The 21,375-nt window shown below is 37.8% G+C and overlaps 1 protein-coding gene across 2 annotated transcripts; it reads left to right on the top strand.

Moving 5' to 3' along the window:
- Nucleotides 1–152: 152 nt before the first annotated feature.
- Nucleotides 153–20,938, top strand: map3k3 (mitogen-activated protein kinase kinase kinase 3). 2 transcript variants are annotated; one of them, XM_023349358.1, is made up of 17 exons: nt 153–1,251; nt 6,802–6,882; nt 8,117–8,238; nt 9,730–9,770; nt 10,183–10,282; nt 10,393–10,506; nt 10,633–10,753; nt 13,175–13,308; nt 14,599–14,672; nt 14,837–14,904; nt 16,423–16,518; nt 16,616–16,777; nt 17,250–17,398; nt 17,989–18,120; nt 18,922–19,051; nt 19,129–19,306; nt 19,653–20,938. In XM_023349358.1, exons 2-17 carry the CDS (start codon nt 6,879–6,881, stop codon nt 19,879–19,881), a joined length of 1,854 nt encoding a protein of 617 aa, XP_023205126.1. In that variant the 5' UTR covers nt 153–1,251; nt 6,802–6,878; the 3' UTR covers nt 19,882–20,938. The 2 variants fall into 2 exon arrangements, with proteins under 2 accessions (XP_023205126.1, XP_023205125.1); XM_023349357.1 differs by having other exon boundaries at nt 153–1,256.
- The last annotated feature ends 437 nt before the right edge of the window (nt 20,939–21,375 follow it).

Genomic DNA, 21,375 nt, shown 5'->3' with positions numbered 1-21,375 from the left:
GTTTCATCTGAATATTCACAAAATAAAACTTAAACTTTCAATAAATCTCAATTTTCCGTTACTCTTGAACGCCTCACGCACGTCACAGAACGTCTCCGCCCCACCAATAATATGCGCGTCCCCGCGTAACGCTATCTACCGAGTAACAGCGCGTCCCCGCACCTTGACGGCGCTAATTTGGATAGTTTGTCAATCAGGAATTCCTCCGGGAGCAACTCTGAAACATTTTTAAACGTGTGATCGGCCGAGAGTCAGGCATTTTGGTTAACAATGGACACCACCTCGGCTAAACGGCTTCCGTGACTTGTTGGAGGAGTAGTAGCGGGTTCCGGTGGAGATATTTTGTGCTGTCAGGAAGTTTGACGTTTTCGGCTGAAGAACGTTTCTTTGGTTTGTTTTGGTTGTGTAAAAGCGGCGGTTTAGCTAACTCTACCTCCATAAACCCCGGGAAATTCGTACTATCCCACCACCTGATTTAACTACGACTTGTTAAACATTCTTACTTTTAAAGTTAGTGAAGTTTTTTTTAGTGATTAAAGCCACTTTGGATTCGCTAACCTACAGTTAGGTCGCGTTACAGAGTAACGGTTGTTCTTTCTTTTATTGTCCTTAAAGTCTTTAAGTAATTACTATATGACGTTGCTTGATGAATTTAGTTCATTTGTGCATTTTCCATAGGCCCCGAAAAGACTGCAGCCAGTAATATACTGAACAAAAAATAAGGAAAATCTAAGGCAGGCTATTTTAATCACGGAAACTGTCCGGGTTTTCCCTTTGGATAGCTCTCAAATGGATTTAATGAATGCTACACAGCAACTGCTACATATAGTCTGCTAGTTTTTGTTATATTTAAAAAAAGCCTGAAAAATTAGGAGTTAAAGTGACTCTTTCGATCATGTTTTGGAAATTTAAGTTTTCCAAAGATCCGAGGCTGCAGCGGCCTCAGCCGCAGCACTTAGATGTAGGGTTTTCCTTATAGGATTATTGTCTTTTGAGCTCAAATTTTCTTTAAAATACCTCTATAAAAGACTGTATTAGTGTGTTTTTGTTGCTAATCTTCGGTGAAAGAAGGCGTACCCCCTTTATTTAGGGGGGTATCCAGCCCCTCCATGCCGCCTTCACTCTCACGCCTTATCCCGGGTGTTTTGGTCTGATGGACGTCCACACCTCCGGGACAAATTACTACAAATCCGCCCCGAGACACCGGTGACCGGGTCGGTTCCGAGCGGGAGGGGTTACCTGAGACTCCAGGTGAGGTAAGGTTGTGACGCGTTCACGTGATCTAGTTGACAAAAGAAGTATAAGGTGTACTTACTTTCCTACCTTTTCTGGGTAAACTAAACCACGTTTACGCAACAAAACATCAAATAATGTATTATTTCTTTTGCAGTTAGTTAATTTTAAATTCAAAATGGTAAAATAGTCTTAGAAGTTGCACCAGCACCATGTAACTTTTATTAAAGATATTTATTTGTATATATTTTTTTGAAAGTCATTATATTGTGACTGTATGTCATGAGAAACAACCTATCAGAGCCAGGAGGAGGGTCTTAGCACTGTCGAATAAAGCTTTCCTGTAACAATAAGTTGTTTCTTAGCCATCAGCACATTTAGCAGTGAGTACACAAGATTGATTGGCAGCGCTAAGACCCTCCTCCTGGCTTTGATAGGTTGTTTTTGATTGGCATTTCTTCAGACTGCAATAGTAGCTCAGGAAAGAGGCGGAGGAAATTAATCTTTTCACAGATTTTCTGTCTGATAGCATATTGTCATGACTTGCAACACCTGTCCCTGAGTACCAAGACCCTTACGTCTATTTGATGCATCCTTGCTCAAACGCACCTGAATTAAATCACTGTTACTGACCAGATTGTTGCAAAACTTAATGAAATGTCAAGGAGGTAATTTAGTCTTTTGATTCAGGTGTGTAGAGGAGGTAAGCATCCAAAAGTCGCAGGACAGTCCCACTTGAGGACTGGAGATTTAGTCTTTAACATGTTTTTATTTAGGTTTGCCCTGTATTTAGTTTATTCTGCCTTCCCTTAAACTCTGACCAGTTTCTCAAGAGAAATACTGCCACTGCCTTGTGAAAATGTGTTCAGGTTGATATGTAGTGTTAGCTTTTCTAATCTGACCAAAGCATCTTCTACCACATTGCCATTTGCTGTTGTACAAAATGCAAATATGGCTTATTTTGGCTTTCATTCCACGGTGTCTTAAAGCTACAGTATGCAACTTTTATAAAAATTTATTTTTTAAATATTTGTTGAAACTATCACCATGTTGTGACAGTATCGTATGAGACAGATAATCTGTGACTAATTCAATCTCCTCCTCCCTGAGCTACTTTTGCCGTCTGAAATCAACCTACCAAAATACACCAATCAGAGCCAGGAGGAGGGTCTTAGTGCTGTCAATCATTGTCATGTACTCCTAAATGTGCTAATGGCACAGAAACACACTTAACGTTACAGGAAAACTGTTAATTCACCATCTTTGGTGGAAATTCTAACACAGAGGGTGATTGGCAGCGCTAAGACCCGCCTCTTGTCTCTGATTGGTTATTTTTAGTTAGTACTGAGAGAATGCAAAGGAGCTTCATTTCTTTTTTCACAGATTATCCATCTCATACCAAACTTTAACGACATATCGACAGTTGTAAAAAAGAAAAAAGATTGAAGTTACATTCTGTAGCTTGAAAGTCTTAGTGTATCTAAAATTAAGGCCTTAAATGATGTAAATTCTTTTTTCCACAGGTCTTACATTTTGTCTTGTCACGACCATTAATCTAATATATTTTATGTTTTGTTTTGGGGTTTTTTTGGTGGAATTTTTTGGTTTGTGTTGTTACTTAAAAAAGGCTGATGCTATCTCTACCACTAACATAGCCTTGCGAGCTAGCCTGCTAGCTTTTTTGCATCTACTATTTCTAAGTTTAAATGTATCTCTACTTGACTGGACAAAAGTTATAAATTTCTGTGGGGATATAGGTCTTAAATTCGTTTGGTTATTGATCTTAAAAAGTATTAAATTTGAGTTGGTGTTATGTCTTTCTGACATAACACTCCTTTAAATATCTCAACTTTATCCATGAAATTTCTGATGTGTTTCTTGGACTTCCATCATAGTAAGTTACCGAATGGTGCCCTTCATAAATCAACATTGTTTTGGTTTTCAATTAGCCATTGAGCAATGGGAGCCAATGATGTTGCCAAAGCCAACACTTGGTCCAGATTGACTTGGGAATATTTAAAAATGTTTCGTCTTCTAAACCAAAGCACATGTGCACCTGAAATATGATAGAGACCTGAAGAGACCAAGGGTTTCGCTGAGTAGCCATGAGGCCAGATGCATCTCAGGTCCGAGACAGGGAGGGAAAAAACAGCCTCAGACTAAACATTTCTCAAAAGCAGACAGAGGAGACGGGGCAGAGGAAAATCCATGTAAATCCTCCTAGTCCTGGAAATGCAATACAAGGAAAATAAAGCAGACACAGCTGACTCAAGCAGCCTTGTTCTCAATTGAATTCCCGGCATTCCACATTGGGGGGTCATTAAAATCGGTTCAAACTGGGGTGAGAAGAGGGGCAGCTCTTGACAAAGAGGCTAGGCTTTGTTTGACTACAACAAAGGAGTTTTCTTTAAAGATGAAGCAGTCTCACTGATGTCTGTAGCCAAGGCAAGAGACAATGGCTCTACATTACCTCAAGTTACCCGACACGGATAAAACGGTGAGAATCTCACACTTCGTAAAGTTCATGGTCTTTCATAGTGCATAAAATACCAAATTGGAAGAGTTGAATAGATTTTGCCGCCCGCTCCTTTGGCACATATGAGAGCAGCGGAAACTTTAAAGCAAAGCGGTCACGCTCTGCCAGCCGCAGTCGGACATACCCAGCATTCCTGTGGGTGATTATTACCCTGAATCCCGCGGCTTCACTAAGGTGCCTCAGGTGCTGGTGCCACTCACTTTGGGTACAGAGCATTTGTTACTTTGTCGCTAGGGTGGTTGCAAGTTATCGATAATGAGTTAATCTGAAGTTGGTTAATCTTACTGAGTGATTTAGGATTAATTCATAAATGGCCATTTTCTGAAAAACCTGAATTTTCTCTTGTATCAAAAGGTCAGAGCATCTAATACTGTCCATAACATAAAGTTTTAAACTGTTTAATATATTTTTCTCACTTTATTAAGCTTTCACAAAGGTTGCTGAATAGTAAAATAAAATATGAAAATAATCAAATATATGAACTATAATGGTGCATTGTTGTAGTGCAGGGAGGGAAGCACATTTCTGCTACAAAACTCATAGATTTCCAAGGGAAAACAAGGAAAGTCAAAAGAATTGTGAGAAAAAAACTCAAATTTTGAGATTAATTAAAATTATTTTATAGAATAAACTTGGACATTTTCTGAGCTTATAAAGTAAATTTTTTTTGACTTTTTGAGCCTGTAAATGTTCACTTTCTGTGAAGTGTTCATATTTCAAAACAGAACTGCATAAAGTTCATTTTACATCCCAAAATGGACCCTGATTGGACTTCGTCTCTTTTCCCTTTCTGGGATGTCTCCATCTTTGTTTCTGTATCAACAGCTCCAGTTAAGAATGACCAGTGTTGCCCTCTTCTGGATGGAGGCCAAACAATGTTCTTAGTACAAAATGAAACTAATTTTAATCTAATAAACAATTAATTTGCAATTAATTGTAAGCTCATTATTTGTTTGCATCCCTAGTAGTTTTTAGTTAAACTACTTTTGACCTTTTTTGTGGTTTGTTTCTGCCTTGTATTGAATCAGTGACTCAAGGTTATTTTCACTCTATGTACTTCAGTTCTGTGGTTTGCCTGTTTTGGTCTTTTTGATGATCCGGTTTTGTCGGACAGATGTTCTCACATTTAGCTTGAGAGTACTTTGGTTTACGGAGGACTCCGTGATCCGTTCACTGACTGCACAGTTCCCAGCTCCTGTGGCCACAAAACAAGCCCAAATAGTCGTCCTTCCACCACTGCGGTTGCCAGGTGTTTGTGATGATTTGCTATGTTTGATTTTATCCAAACATGGCACTGTGTAGTACAGCCAAGCATCTCTACTTTTGACTCATGTATCCAAAATGTTTTGGCTCATGTAGATGCAACTTTGCAAGCCCGAATTGTTCCCCCACATTCTTTTTAGAGAGAAGAGGCTTTCTCCTGGCAACCATTTCAAAACAAGCCGTCTACTTCATTTTTCTAGCAGTCCCATCATGAACTTTAACATTTAACATGCTAACTGAGGTCTGCACTAGTGAGATGGAGCTCCTGGATTTGGGGAATTTCTCTGAGAGTCCAATCTAGGGGAGAATTTGAAAGATTTCTCTTCCTTGGAAGATCTCCAGATCTCCTAATTGGAAAACATGGGAGAAAGACTGTTTAGAAATATTTTTCTTTGGGGCACAAACAATCGACTTGCAGTTAATTGTCTATTAATAGTTAATTAGATTAAAATTGGTTCCAATCGATTAACTAATAACATCCGCTTATAAATTTTTTCGGTGTTGTAGTTTGGCTGCCGTCCAGTAGAGGGCGCTGCTGGTCATCCTTATTAGCGGAGCCGCTGAGGCAGAAACAAAGATGGCGGAGATATTTCTTAACGGTAAAGAGGAACGGTCCAACTGGGTTCTGTGTGGGATGTAAAAGCACTTTGTGCGGTTCTGTTTCGACCAGCTTCAGTTTAAAGCTCATTCAGCTTTTCCCATTCAAAAATGTCTGAAGGTGAGGATATAAAAATTCACAAAAACTGAGTACAATATAAAAAAATAGTAACATGATAGGAAAAGACGTGACGCCAATTAGCACAGTTGATTTTGAGGGCTAAGTTTAATAATATGAGAAAACCATAGTTTCCTGTTTATTTAGTCAGTATTTAACACAGGTGACAAAAATGTTAAAATATAACATCTTTTTAAAAAAATCTATATATTATGAAAAACGTAGCCGCACGTTATGGAAAGACAGTCAACCATCTTGATACAAGCGAAAATTCAGGTTTATAAGAAAATGGCGCGTAATGTTCACATTAAATGGCAGGATGACTTTCTGCTATCATTATACAAGGACATATTTATATGTTAGATCACACATTCTAGTTTTTATAGAAATGGTCACCTGCTTCTAATCAGCAGTTTGGAATCTGTATGCTTTTTACACATTTGAGGTTAAACAAATTTAAACCCCAATATGCACCAGAAATGTAAATTTTAATGATTTTAAAGAGGGTGTGCGTTTTATTTCAGTACATTATGCTGTTGGTGCCATCAACAGGGCTGAATATATTGGCCTGTTAACTTGAGCAGTAGATTTATGACACGGCTTTGGGATGGTTTTCCTGCTCATGCAACCAGAGCTGCTCAAACCTGGTTTCGATTTTTAAAAATGGCAGAAAACTGCTCATAAAGAATTCTTCTCATAGGAACGGAGCCAGAGCGATCGCTGCCAGTGCAGCTTGAATGTCAGCCGTTTCCAATTGCTGTTCTTTCTCATGGGCATATTTTAGTATGCGCTGGACACATTTTCATTCACTCTTGACTTTCATTCAGTCAAAAATGTTTTGCTTTGGTTTCTGGAGTCTTGGGTTTCATCCCTGCAAAATTCAAAGCCTTTTTGTCATCATAAAGACCTCATTATCTCTTTGGTTGTCATAAATAAAAAGTGGTTTAGTAATTATTTACACACTTTTAACTTTTTAAACTTCTTTTTTTCATGCCGTTATGTCCTGCCTGACTCATCTTATGATATTGACCTAACTAAGCATTTCCCCCTGCAGGCTGTGGGTGGTCTGGCACATCAGAGGCATCAATCTGAACCCTGGTTTGTGGACCCCGCCTGCACAACGCTGCCGCAATGAGTGAGTCTGATATTAAACAGGCATTTCAGTGCACAGTTTTGACACAGCACAAGATAAAAACAGTTGCAGCAGAAAGCATCGGCCCGGTCTGAGCAATCAGCAGCTCCAGACTCTCAGGTGAAGCAATGGGTTCTGGGTCCGGTTCCCTCAGCTGCCCTGGGGCTGTATGATGTCTTTCCAAGCTACACAAGGGGAATATTTTCTCTTCGTGAGTGAGCACAGCCAAGGCAGAGTTTCTTCTGAGATCAAACATGGGAAAAAATGGATATCAGAAACAGCACACTCCTTCCCTGTCTCTCAGAAAACCCAGTCAAAGACGTTTTAGATGGGATTATGGGTTAAGAAAGCTGACAAGATGTCCATTTCACCTTTTAAGTGATTTGAGAAAACGCACATCCGTCTTAACTAGTGTTTCTTGAAATCATTGAAAGTGCCTGAGTTTCAGTGAGAATGTTTTAAAGGTTTGGAAAATGTTTCATTTCTGTGTAAAGTGCCTAATATTAAAACTGCATATATTTTTAGTAAAGTGCAATTTAACGTTTGATTAAAAGCCTAAATTTGGACAACTTTTACATTTGAAGCCATATATTTTCAAATACCTAGTAAAAATAAGCATATTTTTCTCACTGTCTGGAGTTAAATCACACTAAACGTATCATGTTTTAGGTCAGTTGAATTACCCAAATTATTTTCTAAATTCCAGAAAACTTGGCGAGTTTTCGCAGATTATTTTTAAGCATTTAATTTGAGCAGAAAGGTTGTTAACCTTAACATGACCTGTTTGGATTGTTTCAATGTTGTGAATTTTTGTTATTCCTATGTTATCTGTGTAATTAAATTTTTTTTTATACTAAATAACGTTACTGAAATTAGGGAATTTCTTGTTAAAAACAACAGTTTTTTGTTCATGGTCCAATCAGGTGTATTGATGGTGAGAGAAAAAAACATTTCAAAACATAAAATGTTGTCATATTTTAGTTTACGTTGTCCCTGCTGTAGAATGAAGGATGTTGTCACAAGACATCATTAATAACATTAATAAATTATGTATAAAAGTGAATTAAAACGGTCTTTTTTTCTTTTTTTTTTGTTCAGTTGTATTGCTTTAAACTCCAAAGTGCAGTGCTGCACTGCTTTACCTTGAAAAGTGCTTGAATTTGTGGGTAAAGTACATGAACCCATGTTATGCATGTGCTCTAATTCCTGTTTGTGTGTTTTGTTGGGCTGTCGTCAGATGAGAGGCAGGCTCTCCACTCTATAATGAAGGACCTGGTTGCCCTCCAGATGACGCGACGACAGCCGGTGTTTTCCTACGACAGCGGCAAGCCAAAGACATCAACACAGGCCAACAGACAGGTGCGGCACCATTCAGATGATGATTAAAAGCATTCCCAACTTATGGGAAGGTTAGGATTCAAAAACTCATTTAACTCATCCTCAAAATCAAAGGCTTTAAAGTGGCCTATTATGCTTCCTTGAACAGATTAGGATAGACCGATGGTCTAAACAAAACATTTTTATTACATTTTTTGCACAAAATCAGTCTTCAATCATGAGATTTTAGTCTGATCAGTTCAGTCCCTGTCACTTTAAATGCTCCTGGACACGCCCCCCAACTCAATGTTTACATTCGCTCATGGAAATGGCTGCAAACAAATGCTCAATTACACAGCCATACAGCTTTGAAAAGCAGAAGTGGAGCCTCCTTTACAACCAACAAGAATTCAGCAAGTGGTTTCTGAATGATAAGTCAATAACAAAACACTTGACTACTCCAGCAGCCATTGTGCAGCTCATACAGCGGTAACCCCTCGCCCCCAAATTTGTTGGGGTTGCTAGGTAACGGTGAGTGACTTAACAATTGGCAGGTTTTTTTGAAACGACTCATTTTCCAGACATCAAAAAGAATTAACGTATTGCCAAAACCTTTTTTAAAGTGCTTGGGCTGTTTTCTTAGAAACAATAGAGTCACAAAGTAAAGTATAAAAATGTTCACATGTTGTGCATAATAGGTCCCTTTTAACAACAGAATGTTACAAAGTACTTTCTCCTTCAACCCAACAAGTTTGGATTTCTGTAAAATACAGCTTTCAAGTGATAATTTCATTTTTTCAGTGAAATAATCTGTTCAATCCAACCCCATGTGAAAAATTGTTACATTAACAATGTATATTTTGTTTTGGAAAGCTGAGTTTGGTTGCTCAGTTCACATTTATGCAGATGGTAGTGATCATTGAAATCATGGAAACTTGAATGAGACACGTCAAAGTGGCTGTTTTTGGTTATGAAGCTATTTAATTTTTAAAGCACAGTATTTTTATTAACCATTTAAGATAGTAGATATCTCACTGAAAAAGGTGCTTTGATGCATATTTATTTGTACAGGTGTGAGTTTCTGGCTTGAAACTCTAGAAGTATTTCCAAAGTTTATTTTCATGTGCTTTCACAAACAAAACACCATTTGTACTAATTAAAAATGCTTATGCTAAAAACATTTAGAATCATGTGCAACTTTGCATTTTTATGTTTGTAATGAAGGATTTCAGTTTTGTAAAGGCTGTCGGTTGTAGTTTGTTACCTTTTTATCTGTCTGCTTCCACTCTAAGTTCACCTAAGCAGACACAGACTCCTGCTTTCTATTTAGGTTAACCAATAACCTCTCCAAGCTCCTGCTTCAGAAAGGCTAATTAATATATCCCTGAAATGTAAACACAACTTTTGTGTTTTCCACGGTAAGATAAACGTCCGTCATTCCAATAACCTTAGTAATTAGTGGAAAGAGTGAAAGTGGATAAGGAAAGAAAAGAACTCTTTGACCTTACTGTTATTTTTCTTTTTTTCTTTTAGGATGATGTCAGGATAAAGTTTGAATACTTAGGAGAGAAAAGGTGAGTTTACGTTGCCTTCTGTTTTGTAGCTATGCATTAGCAGCTCTGCAGATATCTAGAAAGCCGAATATATTTTTATACGTTGGTAAGAGGGAGAGCATGAACGTAAACACATTCCCGTCGGCATGCTGCTCTTGTCACATGTTCCAGTTCATGAGACTGAGCACTCCAGCACTTTAATCTGAAAGGTATGTGAGCTGGAGAGTGGAAGGGAAAGCACTGTGGTTAGCAAGTGGCTGCCAACACAAGCCACAAATATTTAAGGTGTACTTAGAAGAATTTGCACACACCGAAAAAAAAAAAAGTAATTTCTTTGCACATGTGCATGTAAGTCGAGCGCTGTTTTCCTACCAGCTGACATAAATCTGTTACAGTCTTTCTGTTTGTGTGATTTCTTGCCTTTTCTTTGCAGGATCTTGGTGTTTGGGAGGCCAGTGCAGTTTGAGAAGATTCAGGAAAAGGTGAAGAGCGTCTTCGGCCAGCAGCTAGAGCTCCATTATATGAACAATGAGGTAAGTTTAATGTATTTTTAATCTGACCTAATAGGTTAACTTCACATTCAAGCATTTTAAAACCATTGCTCCTGCTTTGTCTGCTTGTTTTCTTGATCGTCTCCAAACAGATGTCCATTCCTTTGCGAGGTCAGGATGACCTGGACAAGGCGATCGACCTGCTTGACAGAAGCTCCAGCATGAAGAGCATCAGGATAATGCTTCTTTCTCAAGAGTGCAGCAACGTAAGACCCAAAGCTTCCTGATTATTTTTACGCAACACCGACATGCTTCCACGCATAAACCAATTGTTCCATTGCGTTTTAAGAACATTGGTTAAAACATTTCGTCTCTCCTCCTCGCAACTGCAGGCCTCCTCCAACTCTCATCATGTACCGTGTAAGCAGGTGAGGATCAAGGCCTCCCACTCCACTGGAGACGTCAGTACGGCGTATCAGCCCTCTGAACCCAGAGGGCGCCACCTGTCAACAGGTAAACGGATCACAAATCAGCTTTTCTTTTGCATCCTCCATCTCCCTACTGGACAACAAAAAGCTGCCTCAATGACTAGCATTGGTTTAGCTGTTCAGTTATCAATTTATTGCACAAAATCTTCAATGTACATGATATGTCTAAAAGAAAAAGGGACACAGGGCTTTGCTACTAATTATCAACACTACTACAACTAGATAAAAGATTAGGAAAAGGTTTTAATTAAGAAAAAAAAATTGAGGTCAGTTATGCTAGCTTGACTTTGACAACCTTAACATGTAGATGTGCTGCAGAATTCTGTGTTTCGGTTCAGTTCCAAAATGAAAGAAAGGCGACTCACAGACAGATCATCAGTAGAGCAAATATTTCAATTAGCTAATCTACCACCACAGTCTTAGATTAGCCAATAGCAGCGGTAGCTAGCTAATCTACCACACCGATCAGTTATTAATAATCGCAAAATAAACATCAAGCCTAAAAACATAAAACTATAACGGACTGAATGTTCTGTTCTGTCTGTGGAAAATGTCTCCCTGTGTTTTGGTGTGTAAACCTGATACATAATGGCATTGTTATCAGTTGCTATGGCAACTGCGTGCAGATTAGCCGACACAAAGTGAGAAAAACGTGGGTTTGAGTTGTTCAACTGTTTTTCTGTGGTGCTTTGCACTAAAACAGTATCTACATCTCCAGGGTTTTTTTAGCTAACGTCAGCAGAGCAGGTGATTCTTTTACATGCACAGTAAAAGAATCAACTTTTTGCCCTCCAGTGCTGTGCACATGCACAAAATTTCCAGATGTAAACAATAACATGCAAGGGGCCTGTATTTGCAAACAGGTAGCTGGGTGCTTTCGTTTCTTCTGACTTCTTTTTTTTTTCTGCTTCCCTTTCTTGCGTTGCATCCTCTTCCTTTTCCTTTTCACCATAACTGGATGTTGGCTGCTGGATTGCAGCCAATAAGATTGGAGAGTGCTTTTACTTCATTGGCAAGCGGTCCGGTTTGGCGGTTTCTTTTTATCCTGAGTAGCAGAAGGGCTTTACAGCTTGACTTTATAGCAGCAGCTATGAAAGCTTAAAGTATTGTGTATATGGAGGCAAATCTGCTGCATGTTCTTCTTAGGGCTTTGAACTTCAGAGGAGAAAACTTAATTTGTAGCGTTTTAAAGAATCGCCTGTTTACATGGATTAAACTACCTCTGTTTATTGTTGTTCTTCTGAGAAATCAGACCTTCTTGTAATCTTTTGAACTGGCCTTCATTAGTAATTCTCCAGGTTTTTTAAAAGTACTTCTTTAGCTGTTTTTTAACTAATTTTCAAAATTTTTCTTGTACCTGTTGTGTATACTGTATATAAGAAACAAGAAATCGTAAGAACAAGTGTTGGGTCTGATTAACACTATGCTGCAAAGGAACAGTGTCTAAAAGAAGGATTGCAGCCAACGATTAGCTTAGCAAGTGATTATTTTTACGATTAATCGTATAAAAAAATTGGCACTTTTTACAGATTTGTTTTTTAACCACTTAAACTTATTTTTATAAAACATTTTAAATATATTAAAAGATGCAAATTAACAAATAAAATTAATTTTAATTATAATTTATTTTGCCTGAAATGCTATAACATAACATTCTTTGTGAGTTTGAACTGAGTGAAACTAAAGTGCCACTTGAGGAGTTTAGGATAAAACATTTAAAGACAAAGATGTTTTTATCTTAAATGTATAAATATACTTTTGACCAGATTTGGCTTACAAACTGTTCTGAGTATGATGGTTTTTCAGCAAATGGCCTATTTTGAGTCTTTATTCTCCAGATGAGGATTAATCAATTACTAAAATAGTTGACGATTAATCATGATTGATTATTTCAGCCCCATCTAAAAGTTAGGATTTTAAGTAATCCAGATGTGCAAACTGCATACATCTTTTAAGATGCATTAAGGCCTTTTTTCAGTTTGTAATGTCTTTTTAACGATTAATTAATTACTGAATTAGTTGACGATTAATCTGATTAATTGTTTCAGACCTATCTAAAAGTTATCGTTTTAGGACTTATTAAGTAATCCAGATGCATTTTGAAAGATTTGCTCCATCTTTATGTTAATCTCGTTCGGTACGTCTAATTTTCATCTGAGATCTCATTAGAGTAACTTTTGTTGCTCAGGTAATGGGTATGGATGTTGTCTTCATGACAGCTGGAAAATGGTCACATACATGTTAGAAAAATGTGCAAATAAATTAAATACGTCGGGGAATAATGGATGAGTTCACATCATTTTTATATTTATACTCCTTACTGGAAAACAATTACTTCCTGTAGCCCTGGGCTATAAATACAAAGTGAAACAGAGATGACAATCAAGTTTATGTTGAACATATTACTAAATGTTGCATTTTTTTATGTGCGTGTGTGTAATTAAAGGTTCTCAGAACACGGGTCGAAGTTCGCCGCCTCCTGGATATGTGCCTGAGCGCCAGCAGAGGATCGCCCGCCAGGGTTCCTACACCAGCATCAACAGCGAGGGGGAGTTCATCCCAGAAACCAGCGACCAATGCGTGAGTCATCTCCTCCATGTTTAAGAAAGAAACGCATGCAGAGACAGGATCCACATGCTCTGCTCCACTCTAACATAAACAGTCTTAAATGGGTTTTCTCATTAGAGCAGGACTTGGCAATGTGAGAAAAATAACTTTTTGTTTCTAAATTGCATTACTTCACAAGAATAAACTTGCCTAAGAGAAAACAGGAGGGGCTTTTTGCCTTTCTGTTGCATCAGCAGTGTGCAATTCAAAGTCTGTCCATGCAGAGTATAGTAATAATTGTATATATTTAAACTTTCTAGGGCTGAACAGTTAATTTATTAATTATTAATTGGACTATGCACTAAAAAAAGCTGGTTGCTGCAAAAATAACGTATTTAGAGCAGTAATCAATATCCCTTTTTACTTATATAGCACTTTAAAAACAGGTTTAAAACTGCACCAAAATGCTGTACAAAAATGATAATAAAATAAGTTGATGAAAAGAAAAAGAGAAATATTACAAGAAAAGGAAAAAAATTCACATATTACTAAAATAATATAAGTAATAAGAGTAATTCTGCTGGATAATAAATTGTTCCGGAAGTTATTGTGATTAACGACAATATTGTTGTTTGAGACCATTTTCAAGTAAAATAATGCATACTAATAATTCAAGAACACGTTCTTAAATATCAATAAGCTTAAAATTCTAATGAACATTTAGCACTGGATCTGGAAGACACTTTAAATATCCAAAATAAATAATAAAACAAAAAATAACAGAAATGACAAAATGAATTATGAAGTCTCTGTAAGCAAAATTATCCTTCAAAAACAAAATTAGACCAAAACACCAGACTGAAAACCTTTATTATCCAATTTTTGGTAGAAAGAGAAGAGAAAAAAACCCAATAAATTGTGCAAATAAAAATGATTGAGCTTGTTTTAATTTATCTTGAGAATTATTGATTATTGCAACTGACCTTAGTAATTGCACTAAAGATAAAAACTCCTGAAGTGGTACAGATTTAGCTTCAAATTGAATAAAGAAATGCTAAATAAAATGTTTCGTTTCTTGTTTAAAAAAGGAATTTAATTGTTTATTTGTATCATTTGAGGCATTTCTAATATTGTATAAAAACAACTTAAGTAGCTAAATGAAAAATCTATACAGAGTGCCAATTTTTTGTGATTAAGTGATTAATCGTCAGCTCTAAAACTTTCATAGTGAAGTTAAAAAGTGAGACAGCACTAGATATATTTTGTAGAACTGCAAAAACTCTCAATCTGTGTTCATATGGGTTTTTGTTTTGGTCTGAACAGGTGCTGGATCCTTGGAGCAGCGCAGAAAATTCAGTTTCTGGCAGCTGTCAGTCCCTGGACAGCAACTCAGAAAGGTAATAAACAAACTGCCTATTAATTCAAAATCTTACCTCAGCCATGCTCCATCTAATTTTATTTATTTTTCTAGTACATTTCCACAATTATTGACTGATTTTATTATGATTATAGTCTTAAAATTTGCTAGTTTATTTTTGCAAAACCTTTCATTCTTCTGCAGCCCTTCACTGAGAAAGTCACGCATGCACAGAGCCAAGAGTTACCCAGATAACCGGCAAGAAGTCTCAGGTGAGAGACGACATGGAGTTTTTCTGGAAGAGTGCACAAAAAATTACACACAAGTAAGAGTAGCACTACTTCAACATATTTTTACTCAATGTAAAAATATGACTGGACCAAAATATGAAGTTATGTGGAAACGTTGGTGTTTTTAAGGATCAAAATGAAAATAATTCCTATAAATAACATAATTTATTACAACAAATGGCAAAATCAGGCAAAAAAAACCCCAAAACAAAGCTGTTAACACTGTTATTGTTGTGGAATACAGTGTTTGTTCAATAAATATAGCTTGATTTAAAAAAATAATTACTCAAGTAAATTGAAATGTACAGTAAAAATACCCTTGAATATAAATTTTTATCCAAGAAGTTACTCAAGTAAATGTAACTAAATGTAACTAGTTACTACCCAACTATGGTTATATTTGCATCTCTATAATTTTGACCCTTGTGTGTTAAATTCAAGTTTTGTAAATCAGTGAAGTTGTAAGTTGTTCTATCATTTCAGCTTGGAAAATTAACAATTCAAATCCATCATTAAACACTAAAGTTAACATTACTTCATAATACAATTACTGAAGTAAATTTGCCAAGTACAGTGTAGTAAAAATACCCCTAAATGTAGTTTTCTCCAAAATGTTACTCAACTACCCAACCCTGCCCAACCCTGATTTTAACCTGCTGCAACAGAGATCAGAAGGAGCACTGCAAAAACACAAAATCTCAAGTATTTTTGTCTTGATTGTCTTGATGTAAATATCTTAGTACACTTGAAATAAAACAAAAATAACTTGCATGTAACTGTTCAGCAAGAAATAAGAGCTTGTTTTAAATCAATACTTCCTTAATATTGTTTAAGAAGTACTAGTTCCACTGGCGCTGTTACCTAGCAACCCCAACCACGCCCAGCCTGTTACCTAGCAACCCAGTTCTAGTTCTATTGGCAGGTTACTTCACTTATAACATAACATTTTCCCTTTTTTTTTTTTTTACTTAGTTTGATCTTATTTTAACACTACATATTACTACATAACATATTTATACTAGAAACTGGCCAAAAATACTGGGTACGATTTTGTGTTTTTGCATTGAGGCCAATTCTAACATAAACAGAGATTTTACCCTTTTATTTTTGAAAGTGGGGCTGCACACTGGTGCAGTTGGTAGAGCTGTTGCCTTGCAGCAAGGTCCTGGGGTCTTTCTGCACGGAGTTTGCATGTGTGGGTTCTCTCTGGGTACTCCTGCTTCTCCCACAGTCCAAAAACATGATTGTCAGGTTAATTGGTTTCTCTAAATTCTCCTAGGTGTGAGTGTGTGTGTGCATGGTTGTTTGTCCTGCTTGTTTCTGTGTTGCCCTGGATAGACTGGCGACCTGTCCAGGGTGAACCCCGCCTCTTGCCTGGAACGTTAGCTGGAGGTAGGCACCAGCACCCCTCCATCTTCTAACAGGGTGTTACAATACCCTGTTAGAAAAATGGATTTTTGAAAGTGGTTAGATGATCTGTGAATTTTTGTCTGTTTTCAGACCGGGAGAATCACGTGTATGACAAAGTAGCAGGGAAGGGAGGCACCTATCCTCGTAGGTATCATGTCTCCCTACATTGCAAAGACCACAGTGAAGGTATGACAAATATTGCTAGTCACATCCATCAGCGACTAGATAAGACGTTTCTCTCTTTATTTTAACATTATCGACTGTTTTCTGTCGCTTCCTCCAGGTCGTCGAACATTTCCGCGCATTCGTCGTCCCCAGGGAAACCTGTTTACTTTGGTTCCCTCGAGGCGATCGCTGAACGGCAGTGAGGAGAGTCTGGGCAGCTGGCAGCAGATCGACACGCAAGGCCGGCTGCGTCCACACGATCGCTCTGTCGCCCACAAGTGTAAGTACTGATGAAATATCCTCTGGTTTGGATTTTAATCTTAATCTTACTTTTACTGACAGAATGACAATGATGTAATCAACCTCATTTAAGTTTAACTTGTTACACATTTTTGTTTTCTCATATTATATAGCTGCAGCTAGTGATTATTTTAGAGATCAGTTATTCTGACGATTAATCGATTAATCAGATACTTCAGATCATACTTACCATTTTCCATTGTAAGAAAAAAGTCTCCCTAACCACCTGTGCTGAATGTGCTAAGTTTGTATCATCTTTAACTGCCTTTTTGGACTGCAAAAACTCTGTCCAAGTGCCACAAATGGCCCCTGCGCCACACTTTGAACACCCCTTACAGACACCTATCCAAAGCGCAATGGGTCACCTTGAAAGGGGGAAAAATGCGTCCTAATTGAAGAATCTGTGTAAATGTTGATGGCAGAATGAATGTTTGTATTTTATGTCCTCTCAGCGCCCAGCGCCCCGGTGACGTGGCGTCGCGGGAAGCTTTTAGGCCAGGGTGCGTTTGGTCAGGTCTACCTCTGCTACGATGTGGACACTGGCAGAGAACTGGCCGCCAAGCAAGTCCAGTTTGATCCTGAAAGTCCTGAAACCAGCAAGGTGAGATAACTGCTAAAGTCAGGCGACTGACAATTTAATTCAATTTAAGCTAAAGGCTGTGACTTTATTTTATCTCCTAATTAAGAATAGCACAGCACAAACTGAACAAGCGGAATCCATGGTGGAGATTATCTCCCCCTTCTTCCTTATTTTAATGTCTTTTCCTGTTTGCTGAAAAGAAAACATGCACTGTCACTTCCTATATCCTCGAGGTTCTGAGTATTATAGCAGCAGAGGGTCAGGACTGCCTTGACCTCCAGTGACCCTTTCACACTCCCGCCCCCTCCGCCCGGCTCTCTGCAGATCCAAATCAGTCGTTACTCCAAACGGGGCTGTGTGTTGGGAGTTTGAGATTACTTTGTGTGTCTCTGACTTCCCTTTCTGTCCTCTGTCTCTGCTGTGGCCTCATTCTCAGAGGTAAACACAGGAAAACTCTGCTGTCGGCTCTCTGTCGAAGCGTTTGGTTGGGATCCGAGATATTTTAGCTTCCCTCTTCCATTCCAGGTCTTTGGGTCTATCCAATAAACTTTTATTCTTAAATTGAAAGTGTCTTTCTAATTGGTAATGTGGAATTTTTGTTTTTCCTGCAGGAAGTTAGTGCGTTGGAGTGTGAAATCCAGCTTCTAAAAAATCTGCATCACGAGCGCATCGTCCAGTACTACGGCTGTCTGAGGGACCACAACGAGAAAACTCTCACCATCTTCATGGAGTACATGCCCGGGGTGAGTCCTGGGGGTAAATAAATCGAAGTTTACATTGGGGTCAGAAGCAACCATTCATTTTGCAGCTTGAAATTAAAATTTAATGTCAGTGTTAAGTCACATTGTAATAAAAATCTGTAAGCCAAAGTATAACAGCGATTCAGAATTTACAACATATACTTTGAATTAAAACAATGTTAGGTTTGCCGTTTAACATCAACGTCTGCTACTTATTTACGTGTTTAGAGGTTTAGCATTAGCTTCTGCTAATTTTTTTACATTTTTATTTGTTTAGTGCTACCTTTTGCTAACATTTGATCTGTTTAGAGGTTTAGCATTAGCTCCTGCTAAATCTTTTATGTCTTAGCGGTTTAATGTTAACTTTTATAATTTAACATCTGTATCAGCTTAGTGTTTTTTTCATGTTTTTATAAATGTAACATGAACTTGTGCTTACTTTTTGTCTTTTGCAGTTTAGCAATATCGGACCCTAATTTCTTTGTGTTTAGCGGTTTAGCCCTAGCAGAGCTAAGATTCTTGTTTAGCAGATTAGTGTTTAGTGAACCTAGCCTTTTGGTTAATTGTGGCTAATAACTGCTGCTTATTAATATTAAAGAGGAAACCGGTTTTCAAAAGTTTGTAATAATCCCAGTAAAGTGTCAAAAATGTGGTTGAAATGTGACAAAATGCCAAGTGGTGAAGATATGCTGACATTTCTTCTGCACTGCTATTAAAAATTATTTTAACTGGTCAATGATTTTTGTGTCCATGTTCAGTGAATTAGTAGACGGTGTCTTTAAACAATGTTTTCTTCTCCTTTAGGGTTCAGTCAAAGATCAGCTGAAGGCTTATGGGGCCCTGACAGAAAACGTTACCCGCAAATATACAAGACAGATTCTGGAGGGCATGTCCTACCTGCACAGTAACATGATCGTGCACAGAGACATCAAAGGTAGGTAGACATCAAACACAGATTTCAGTTTTGCATCAGTCAGAAATGGGTCTGATTTAATAAACTGTTGCTGCCAGGAGCCAACATCCTGCGGGATTCAGCGGGAAATGTGAAGCTGGGAGACTTTGGAGCCAGCAAGAGGCTGCAGACGATCTGCATGTCTGGAACCGGCATCCGCTCTGTGACCGGCACCCCCTACTGGATGAGTCCCGAAGTGATCAGCGGCGAGGGATACGGCAGGAAAGCTGACGTCTGGTAAGACGTTCAGTGTGGTTTCTCTCCAAAGCAGAGTGACATCATCACACTGTAAAAACGCACACAGAGACCCAGTTAAGTTTCTGAAACGGTGGTACGAACACAGCTATGCAGCTGTTAAATATACCTTATGCTGGGATATATTAATTATCATACAGGTATGAATAGTTTGCTGTTCTGCAGTTTGATCCGCTGATTGCCAGTCAAACAAGTCATTAGAGATTCGGTTTTCTCCCCACAGGCCCATCAGCATTCCTTCATAACGTCGTTATGTTTTTGTGGCATTTCGATGAAACGTGCGATCCTTGTTACAGCTTGTTCAGCCATACAAATGTTTTTCCTCCAGGAGCCTCGGCTGCACTGTGGTTGAGATGCTCACACAAAAGCCGCCGTGGGCCGAATTTGAAGCCATGGCGGCGATATTTAAGATCGCCACGCAGCCGACCAATCCGCTGCTCCCGCCGCGCGCCTCGGACCAGGCCCGGGATTTCATCCGGTGCATCTTCGTGGAGGCCAAACACCGGCCGAGCGCCGAGGAGCTGCTGAGGCATCCGTTCTCCCAGATCCAGTGCTGAGTAAGACTGACTGCGCCTCACAGGGCATCACACCGTTATTACACACCATCATATGCTTCAAAAGGAGACCCAGTCTTCACACGGAGGAACTCCTAAACGTGAAAATCGGTGCTCTCGGTTCCAGCGCTGCTGTACCAGGAGTTTCCACAAGGGGGCAACAAATATTTACCCACCATGCTGCTTAACCCAACACAAAACTCACTTCAGAGGAAGCATTATCAAGTCACGGTTCATGTTTACATTCATTTCTTTTGCAGTTATGAGTTAAAAAATGCATGAACTTTAACTATGCCAAAGAGCTTTTCTACAAAAACAGAAACATGCAGACGATTCTTTAAGCTACTTTCCTGATTTCAGCCTCTGCAGATCAAAACACATTAAGGTATTAAATCCACTAAGCTCTTTTTGCTAATGTTCTGAATAAGGTGTCATGCACCGAAGCTAGTGGGACCAGTTATTAATTCTATGAATTATTATTATTATTATTATTATTAATATTACATTTCTGTAGACCTTAACCCTTTATAAGCCCTCAAATTGTTGCATCACTTAAAGCTGTTTTTTCTTTAAAAAGTTGCAACTTCAACATCGATTTCAACCAAATATTTATTTTTAAAAGTATTCTTCACTTTTTTACCTAATAAGAGTAATTTCAGAAAATGATGCCTTAAAGTTGAGGCTTAAAAATAAAATTTAAAAAGTTTTTTATTTTTATTTTAGAAAAGCACTTAATTTTGAAATGTAGCGAATATACAGTGGAGCTCGCTACATCTGTTTAGTGCTGTGGTTTTTATTATATAAAGGTTTCAACCTTTAATGTGATGCATCTCCTGGATAATTCAGCTTAAAAACAGATATTGACATAAATTTGTTAGAAAATTTAATAAAGGTGAAAAAAAAAACAAAGTTTGCACACTTTTAAAAATGTTTAAGCTCTTCCTGATTTAGTTTTACTATTCAGCCCTCATAAGTTCAAAGGCAGATATAAAAAAAACATGAGTAATGAATAAAACTCAGAAATTTGCTAGAAAAAAATCAGAAATTTGAGTTTGAAAAGTCAAAAATTTGCTAGAAAAAATTCTGAAATGTTTAGATTAATTTCAGAAATTTGCTAGAAAAAAACTTGACAATTTTAGGGGGGTTTTCTCTATAAAATTTCTGCAATTAATCTCAAAATTTCAGAGTTTTTTTATAGCAAATTTTCGAGTTATTAAACCCAGAAAATTTCTAAAATTCTTTGGCGTGAATAAAATTTTTTTTCTATTTACAGTGGCTGTCTCAGTTCACACCGACCATCAGTTTTATTAAATCTAATTAACTCCAAATTAATTTTTTCTAACTTAATCATATTTGTGTTTTTTAGTTTGGCCCACTGTCAAACTTGATATTTTGCATTGTAGCCAATTTTTGTTTTTATTATATGGAATTTTTTCCCACCAACGAATTCGCTCCTTTGGTTCCCATAGTTACGGGTGATGTCATCACACATGTTTT

Source organism: Xiphophorus maculatus, chromosome 16, assembly GCF_002775205.1.
Source record: "Xiphophorus maculatus strain JP 163 A chromosome 16, X_maculatus-5.0-male, whole genome shotgun sequence".
In the NCBI taxonomy this organism is placed as follows: domain Eukaryota; kingdom Metazoa; phylum Chordata; class Actinopteri; order Cyprinodontiformes; family Poeciliidae; genus Xiphophorus; species Xiphophorus maculatus.
This window is presented reverse-complemented; position numbering and strand designations above follow the sequence as displayed.

Bases quoted from the DNA above. Each gene is read 5' to 3' on its own strand.
- map3k3 (XM_023349358.1), top strand. The intron at 10,754-13,174 runs GTAAACGGATCA...GTGTAATTAAAG, and splicing joins AGGGCGCCACCTGTCAACAG to GTTCTCAGAACACGGGTCGA. The intron at 17,399-17,988 runs GTGAGATAACTG...TTTTTCCTGCAG, and splicing joins AAAGTCCTGAAACCAGCAAG to GAAGTTAGTGCGTTGGAGTG.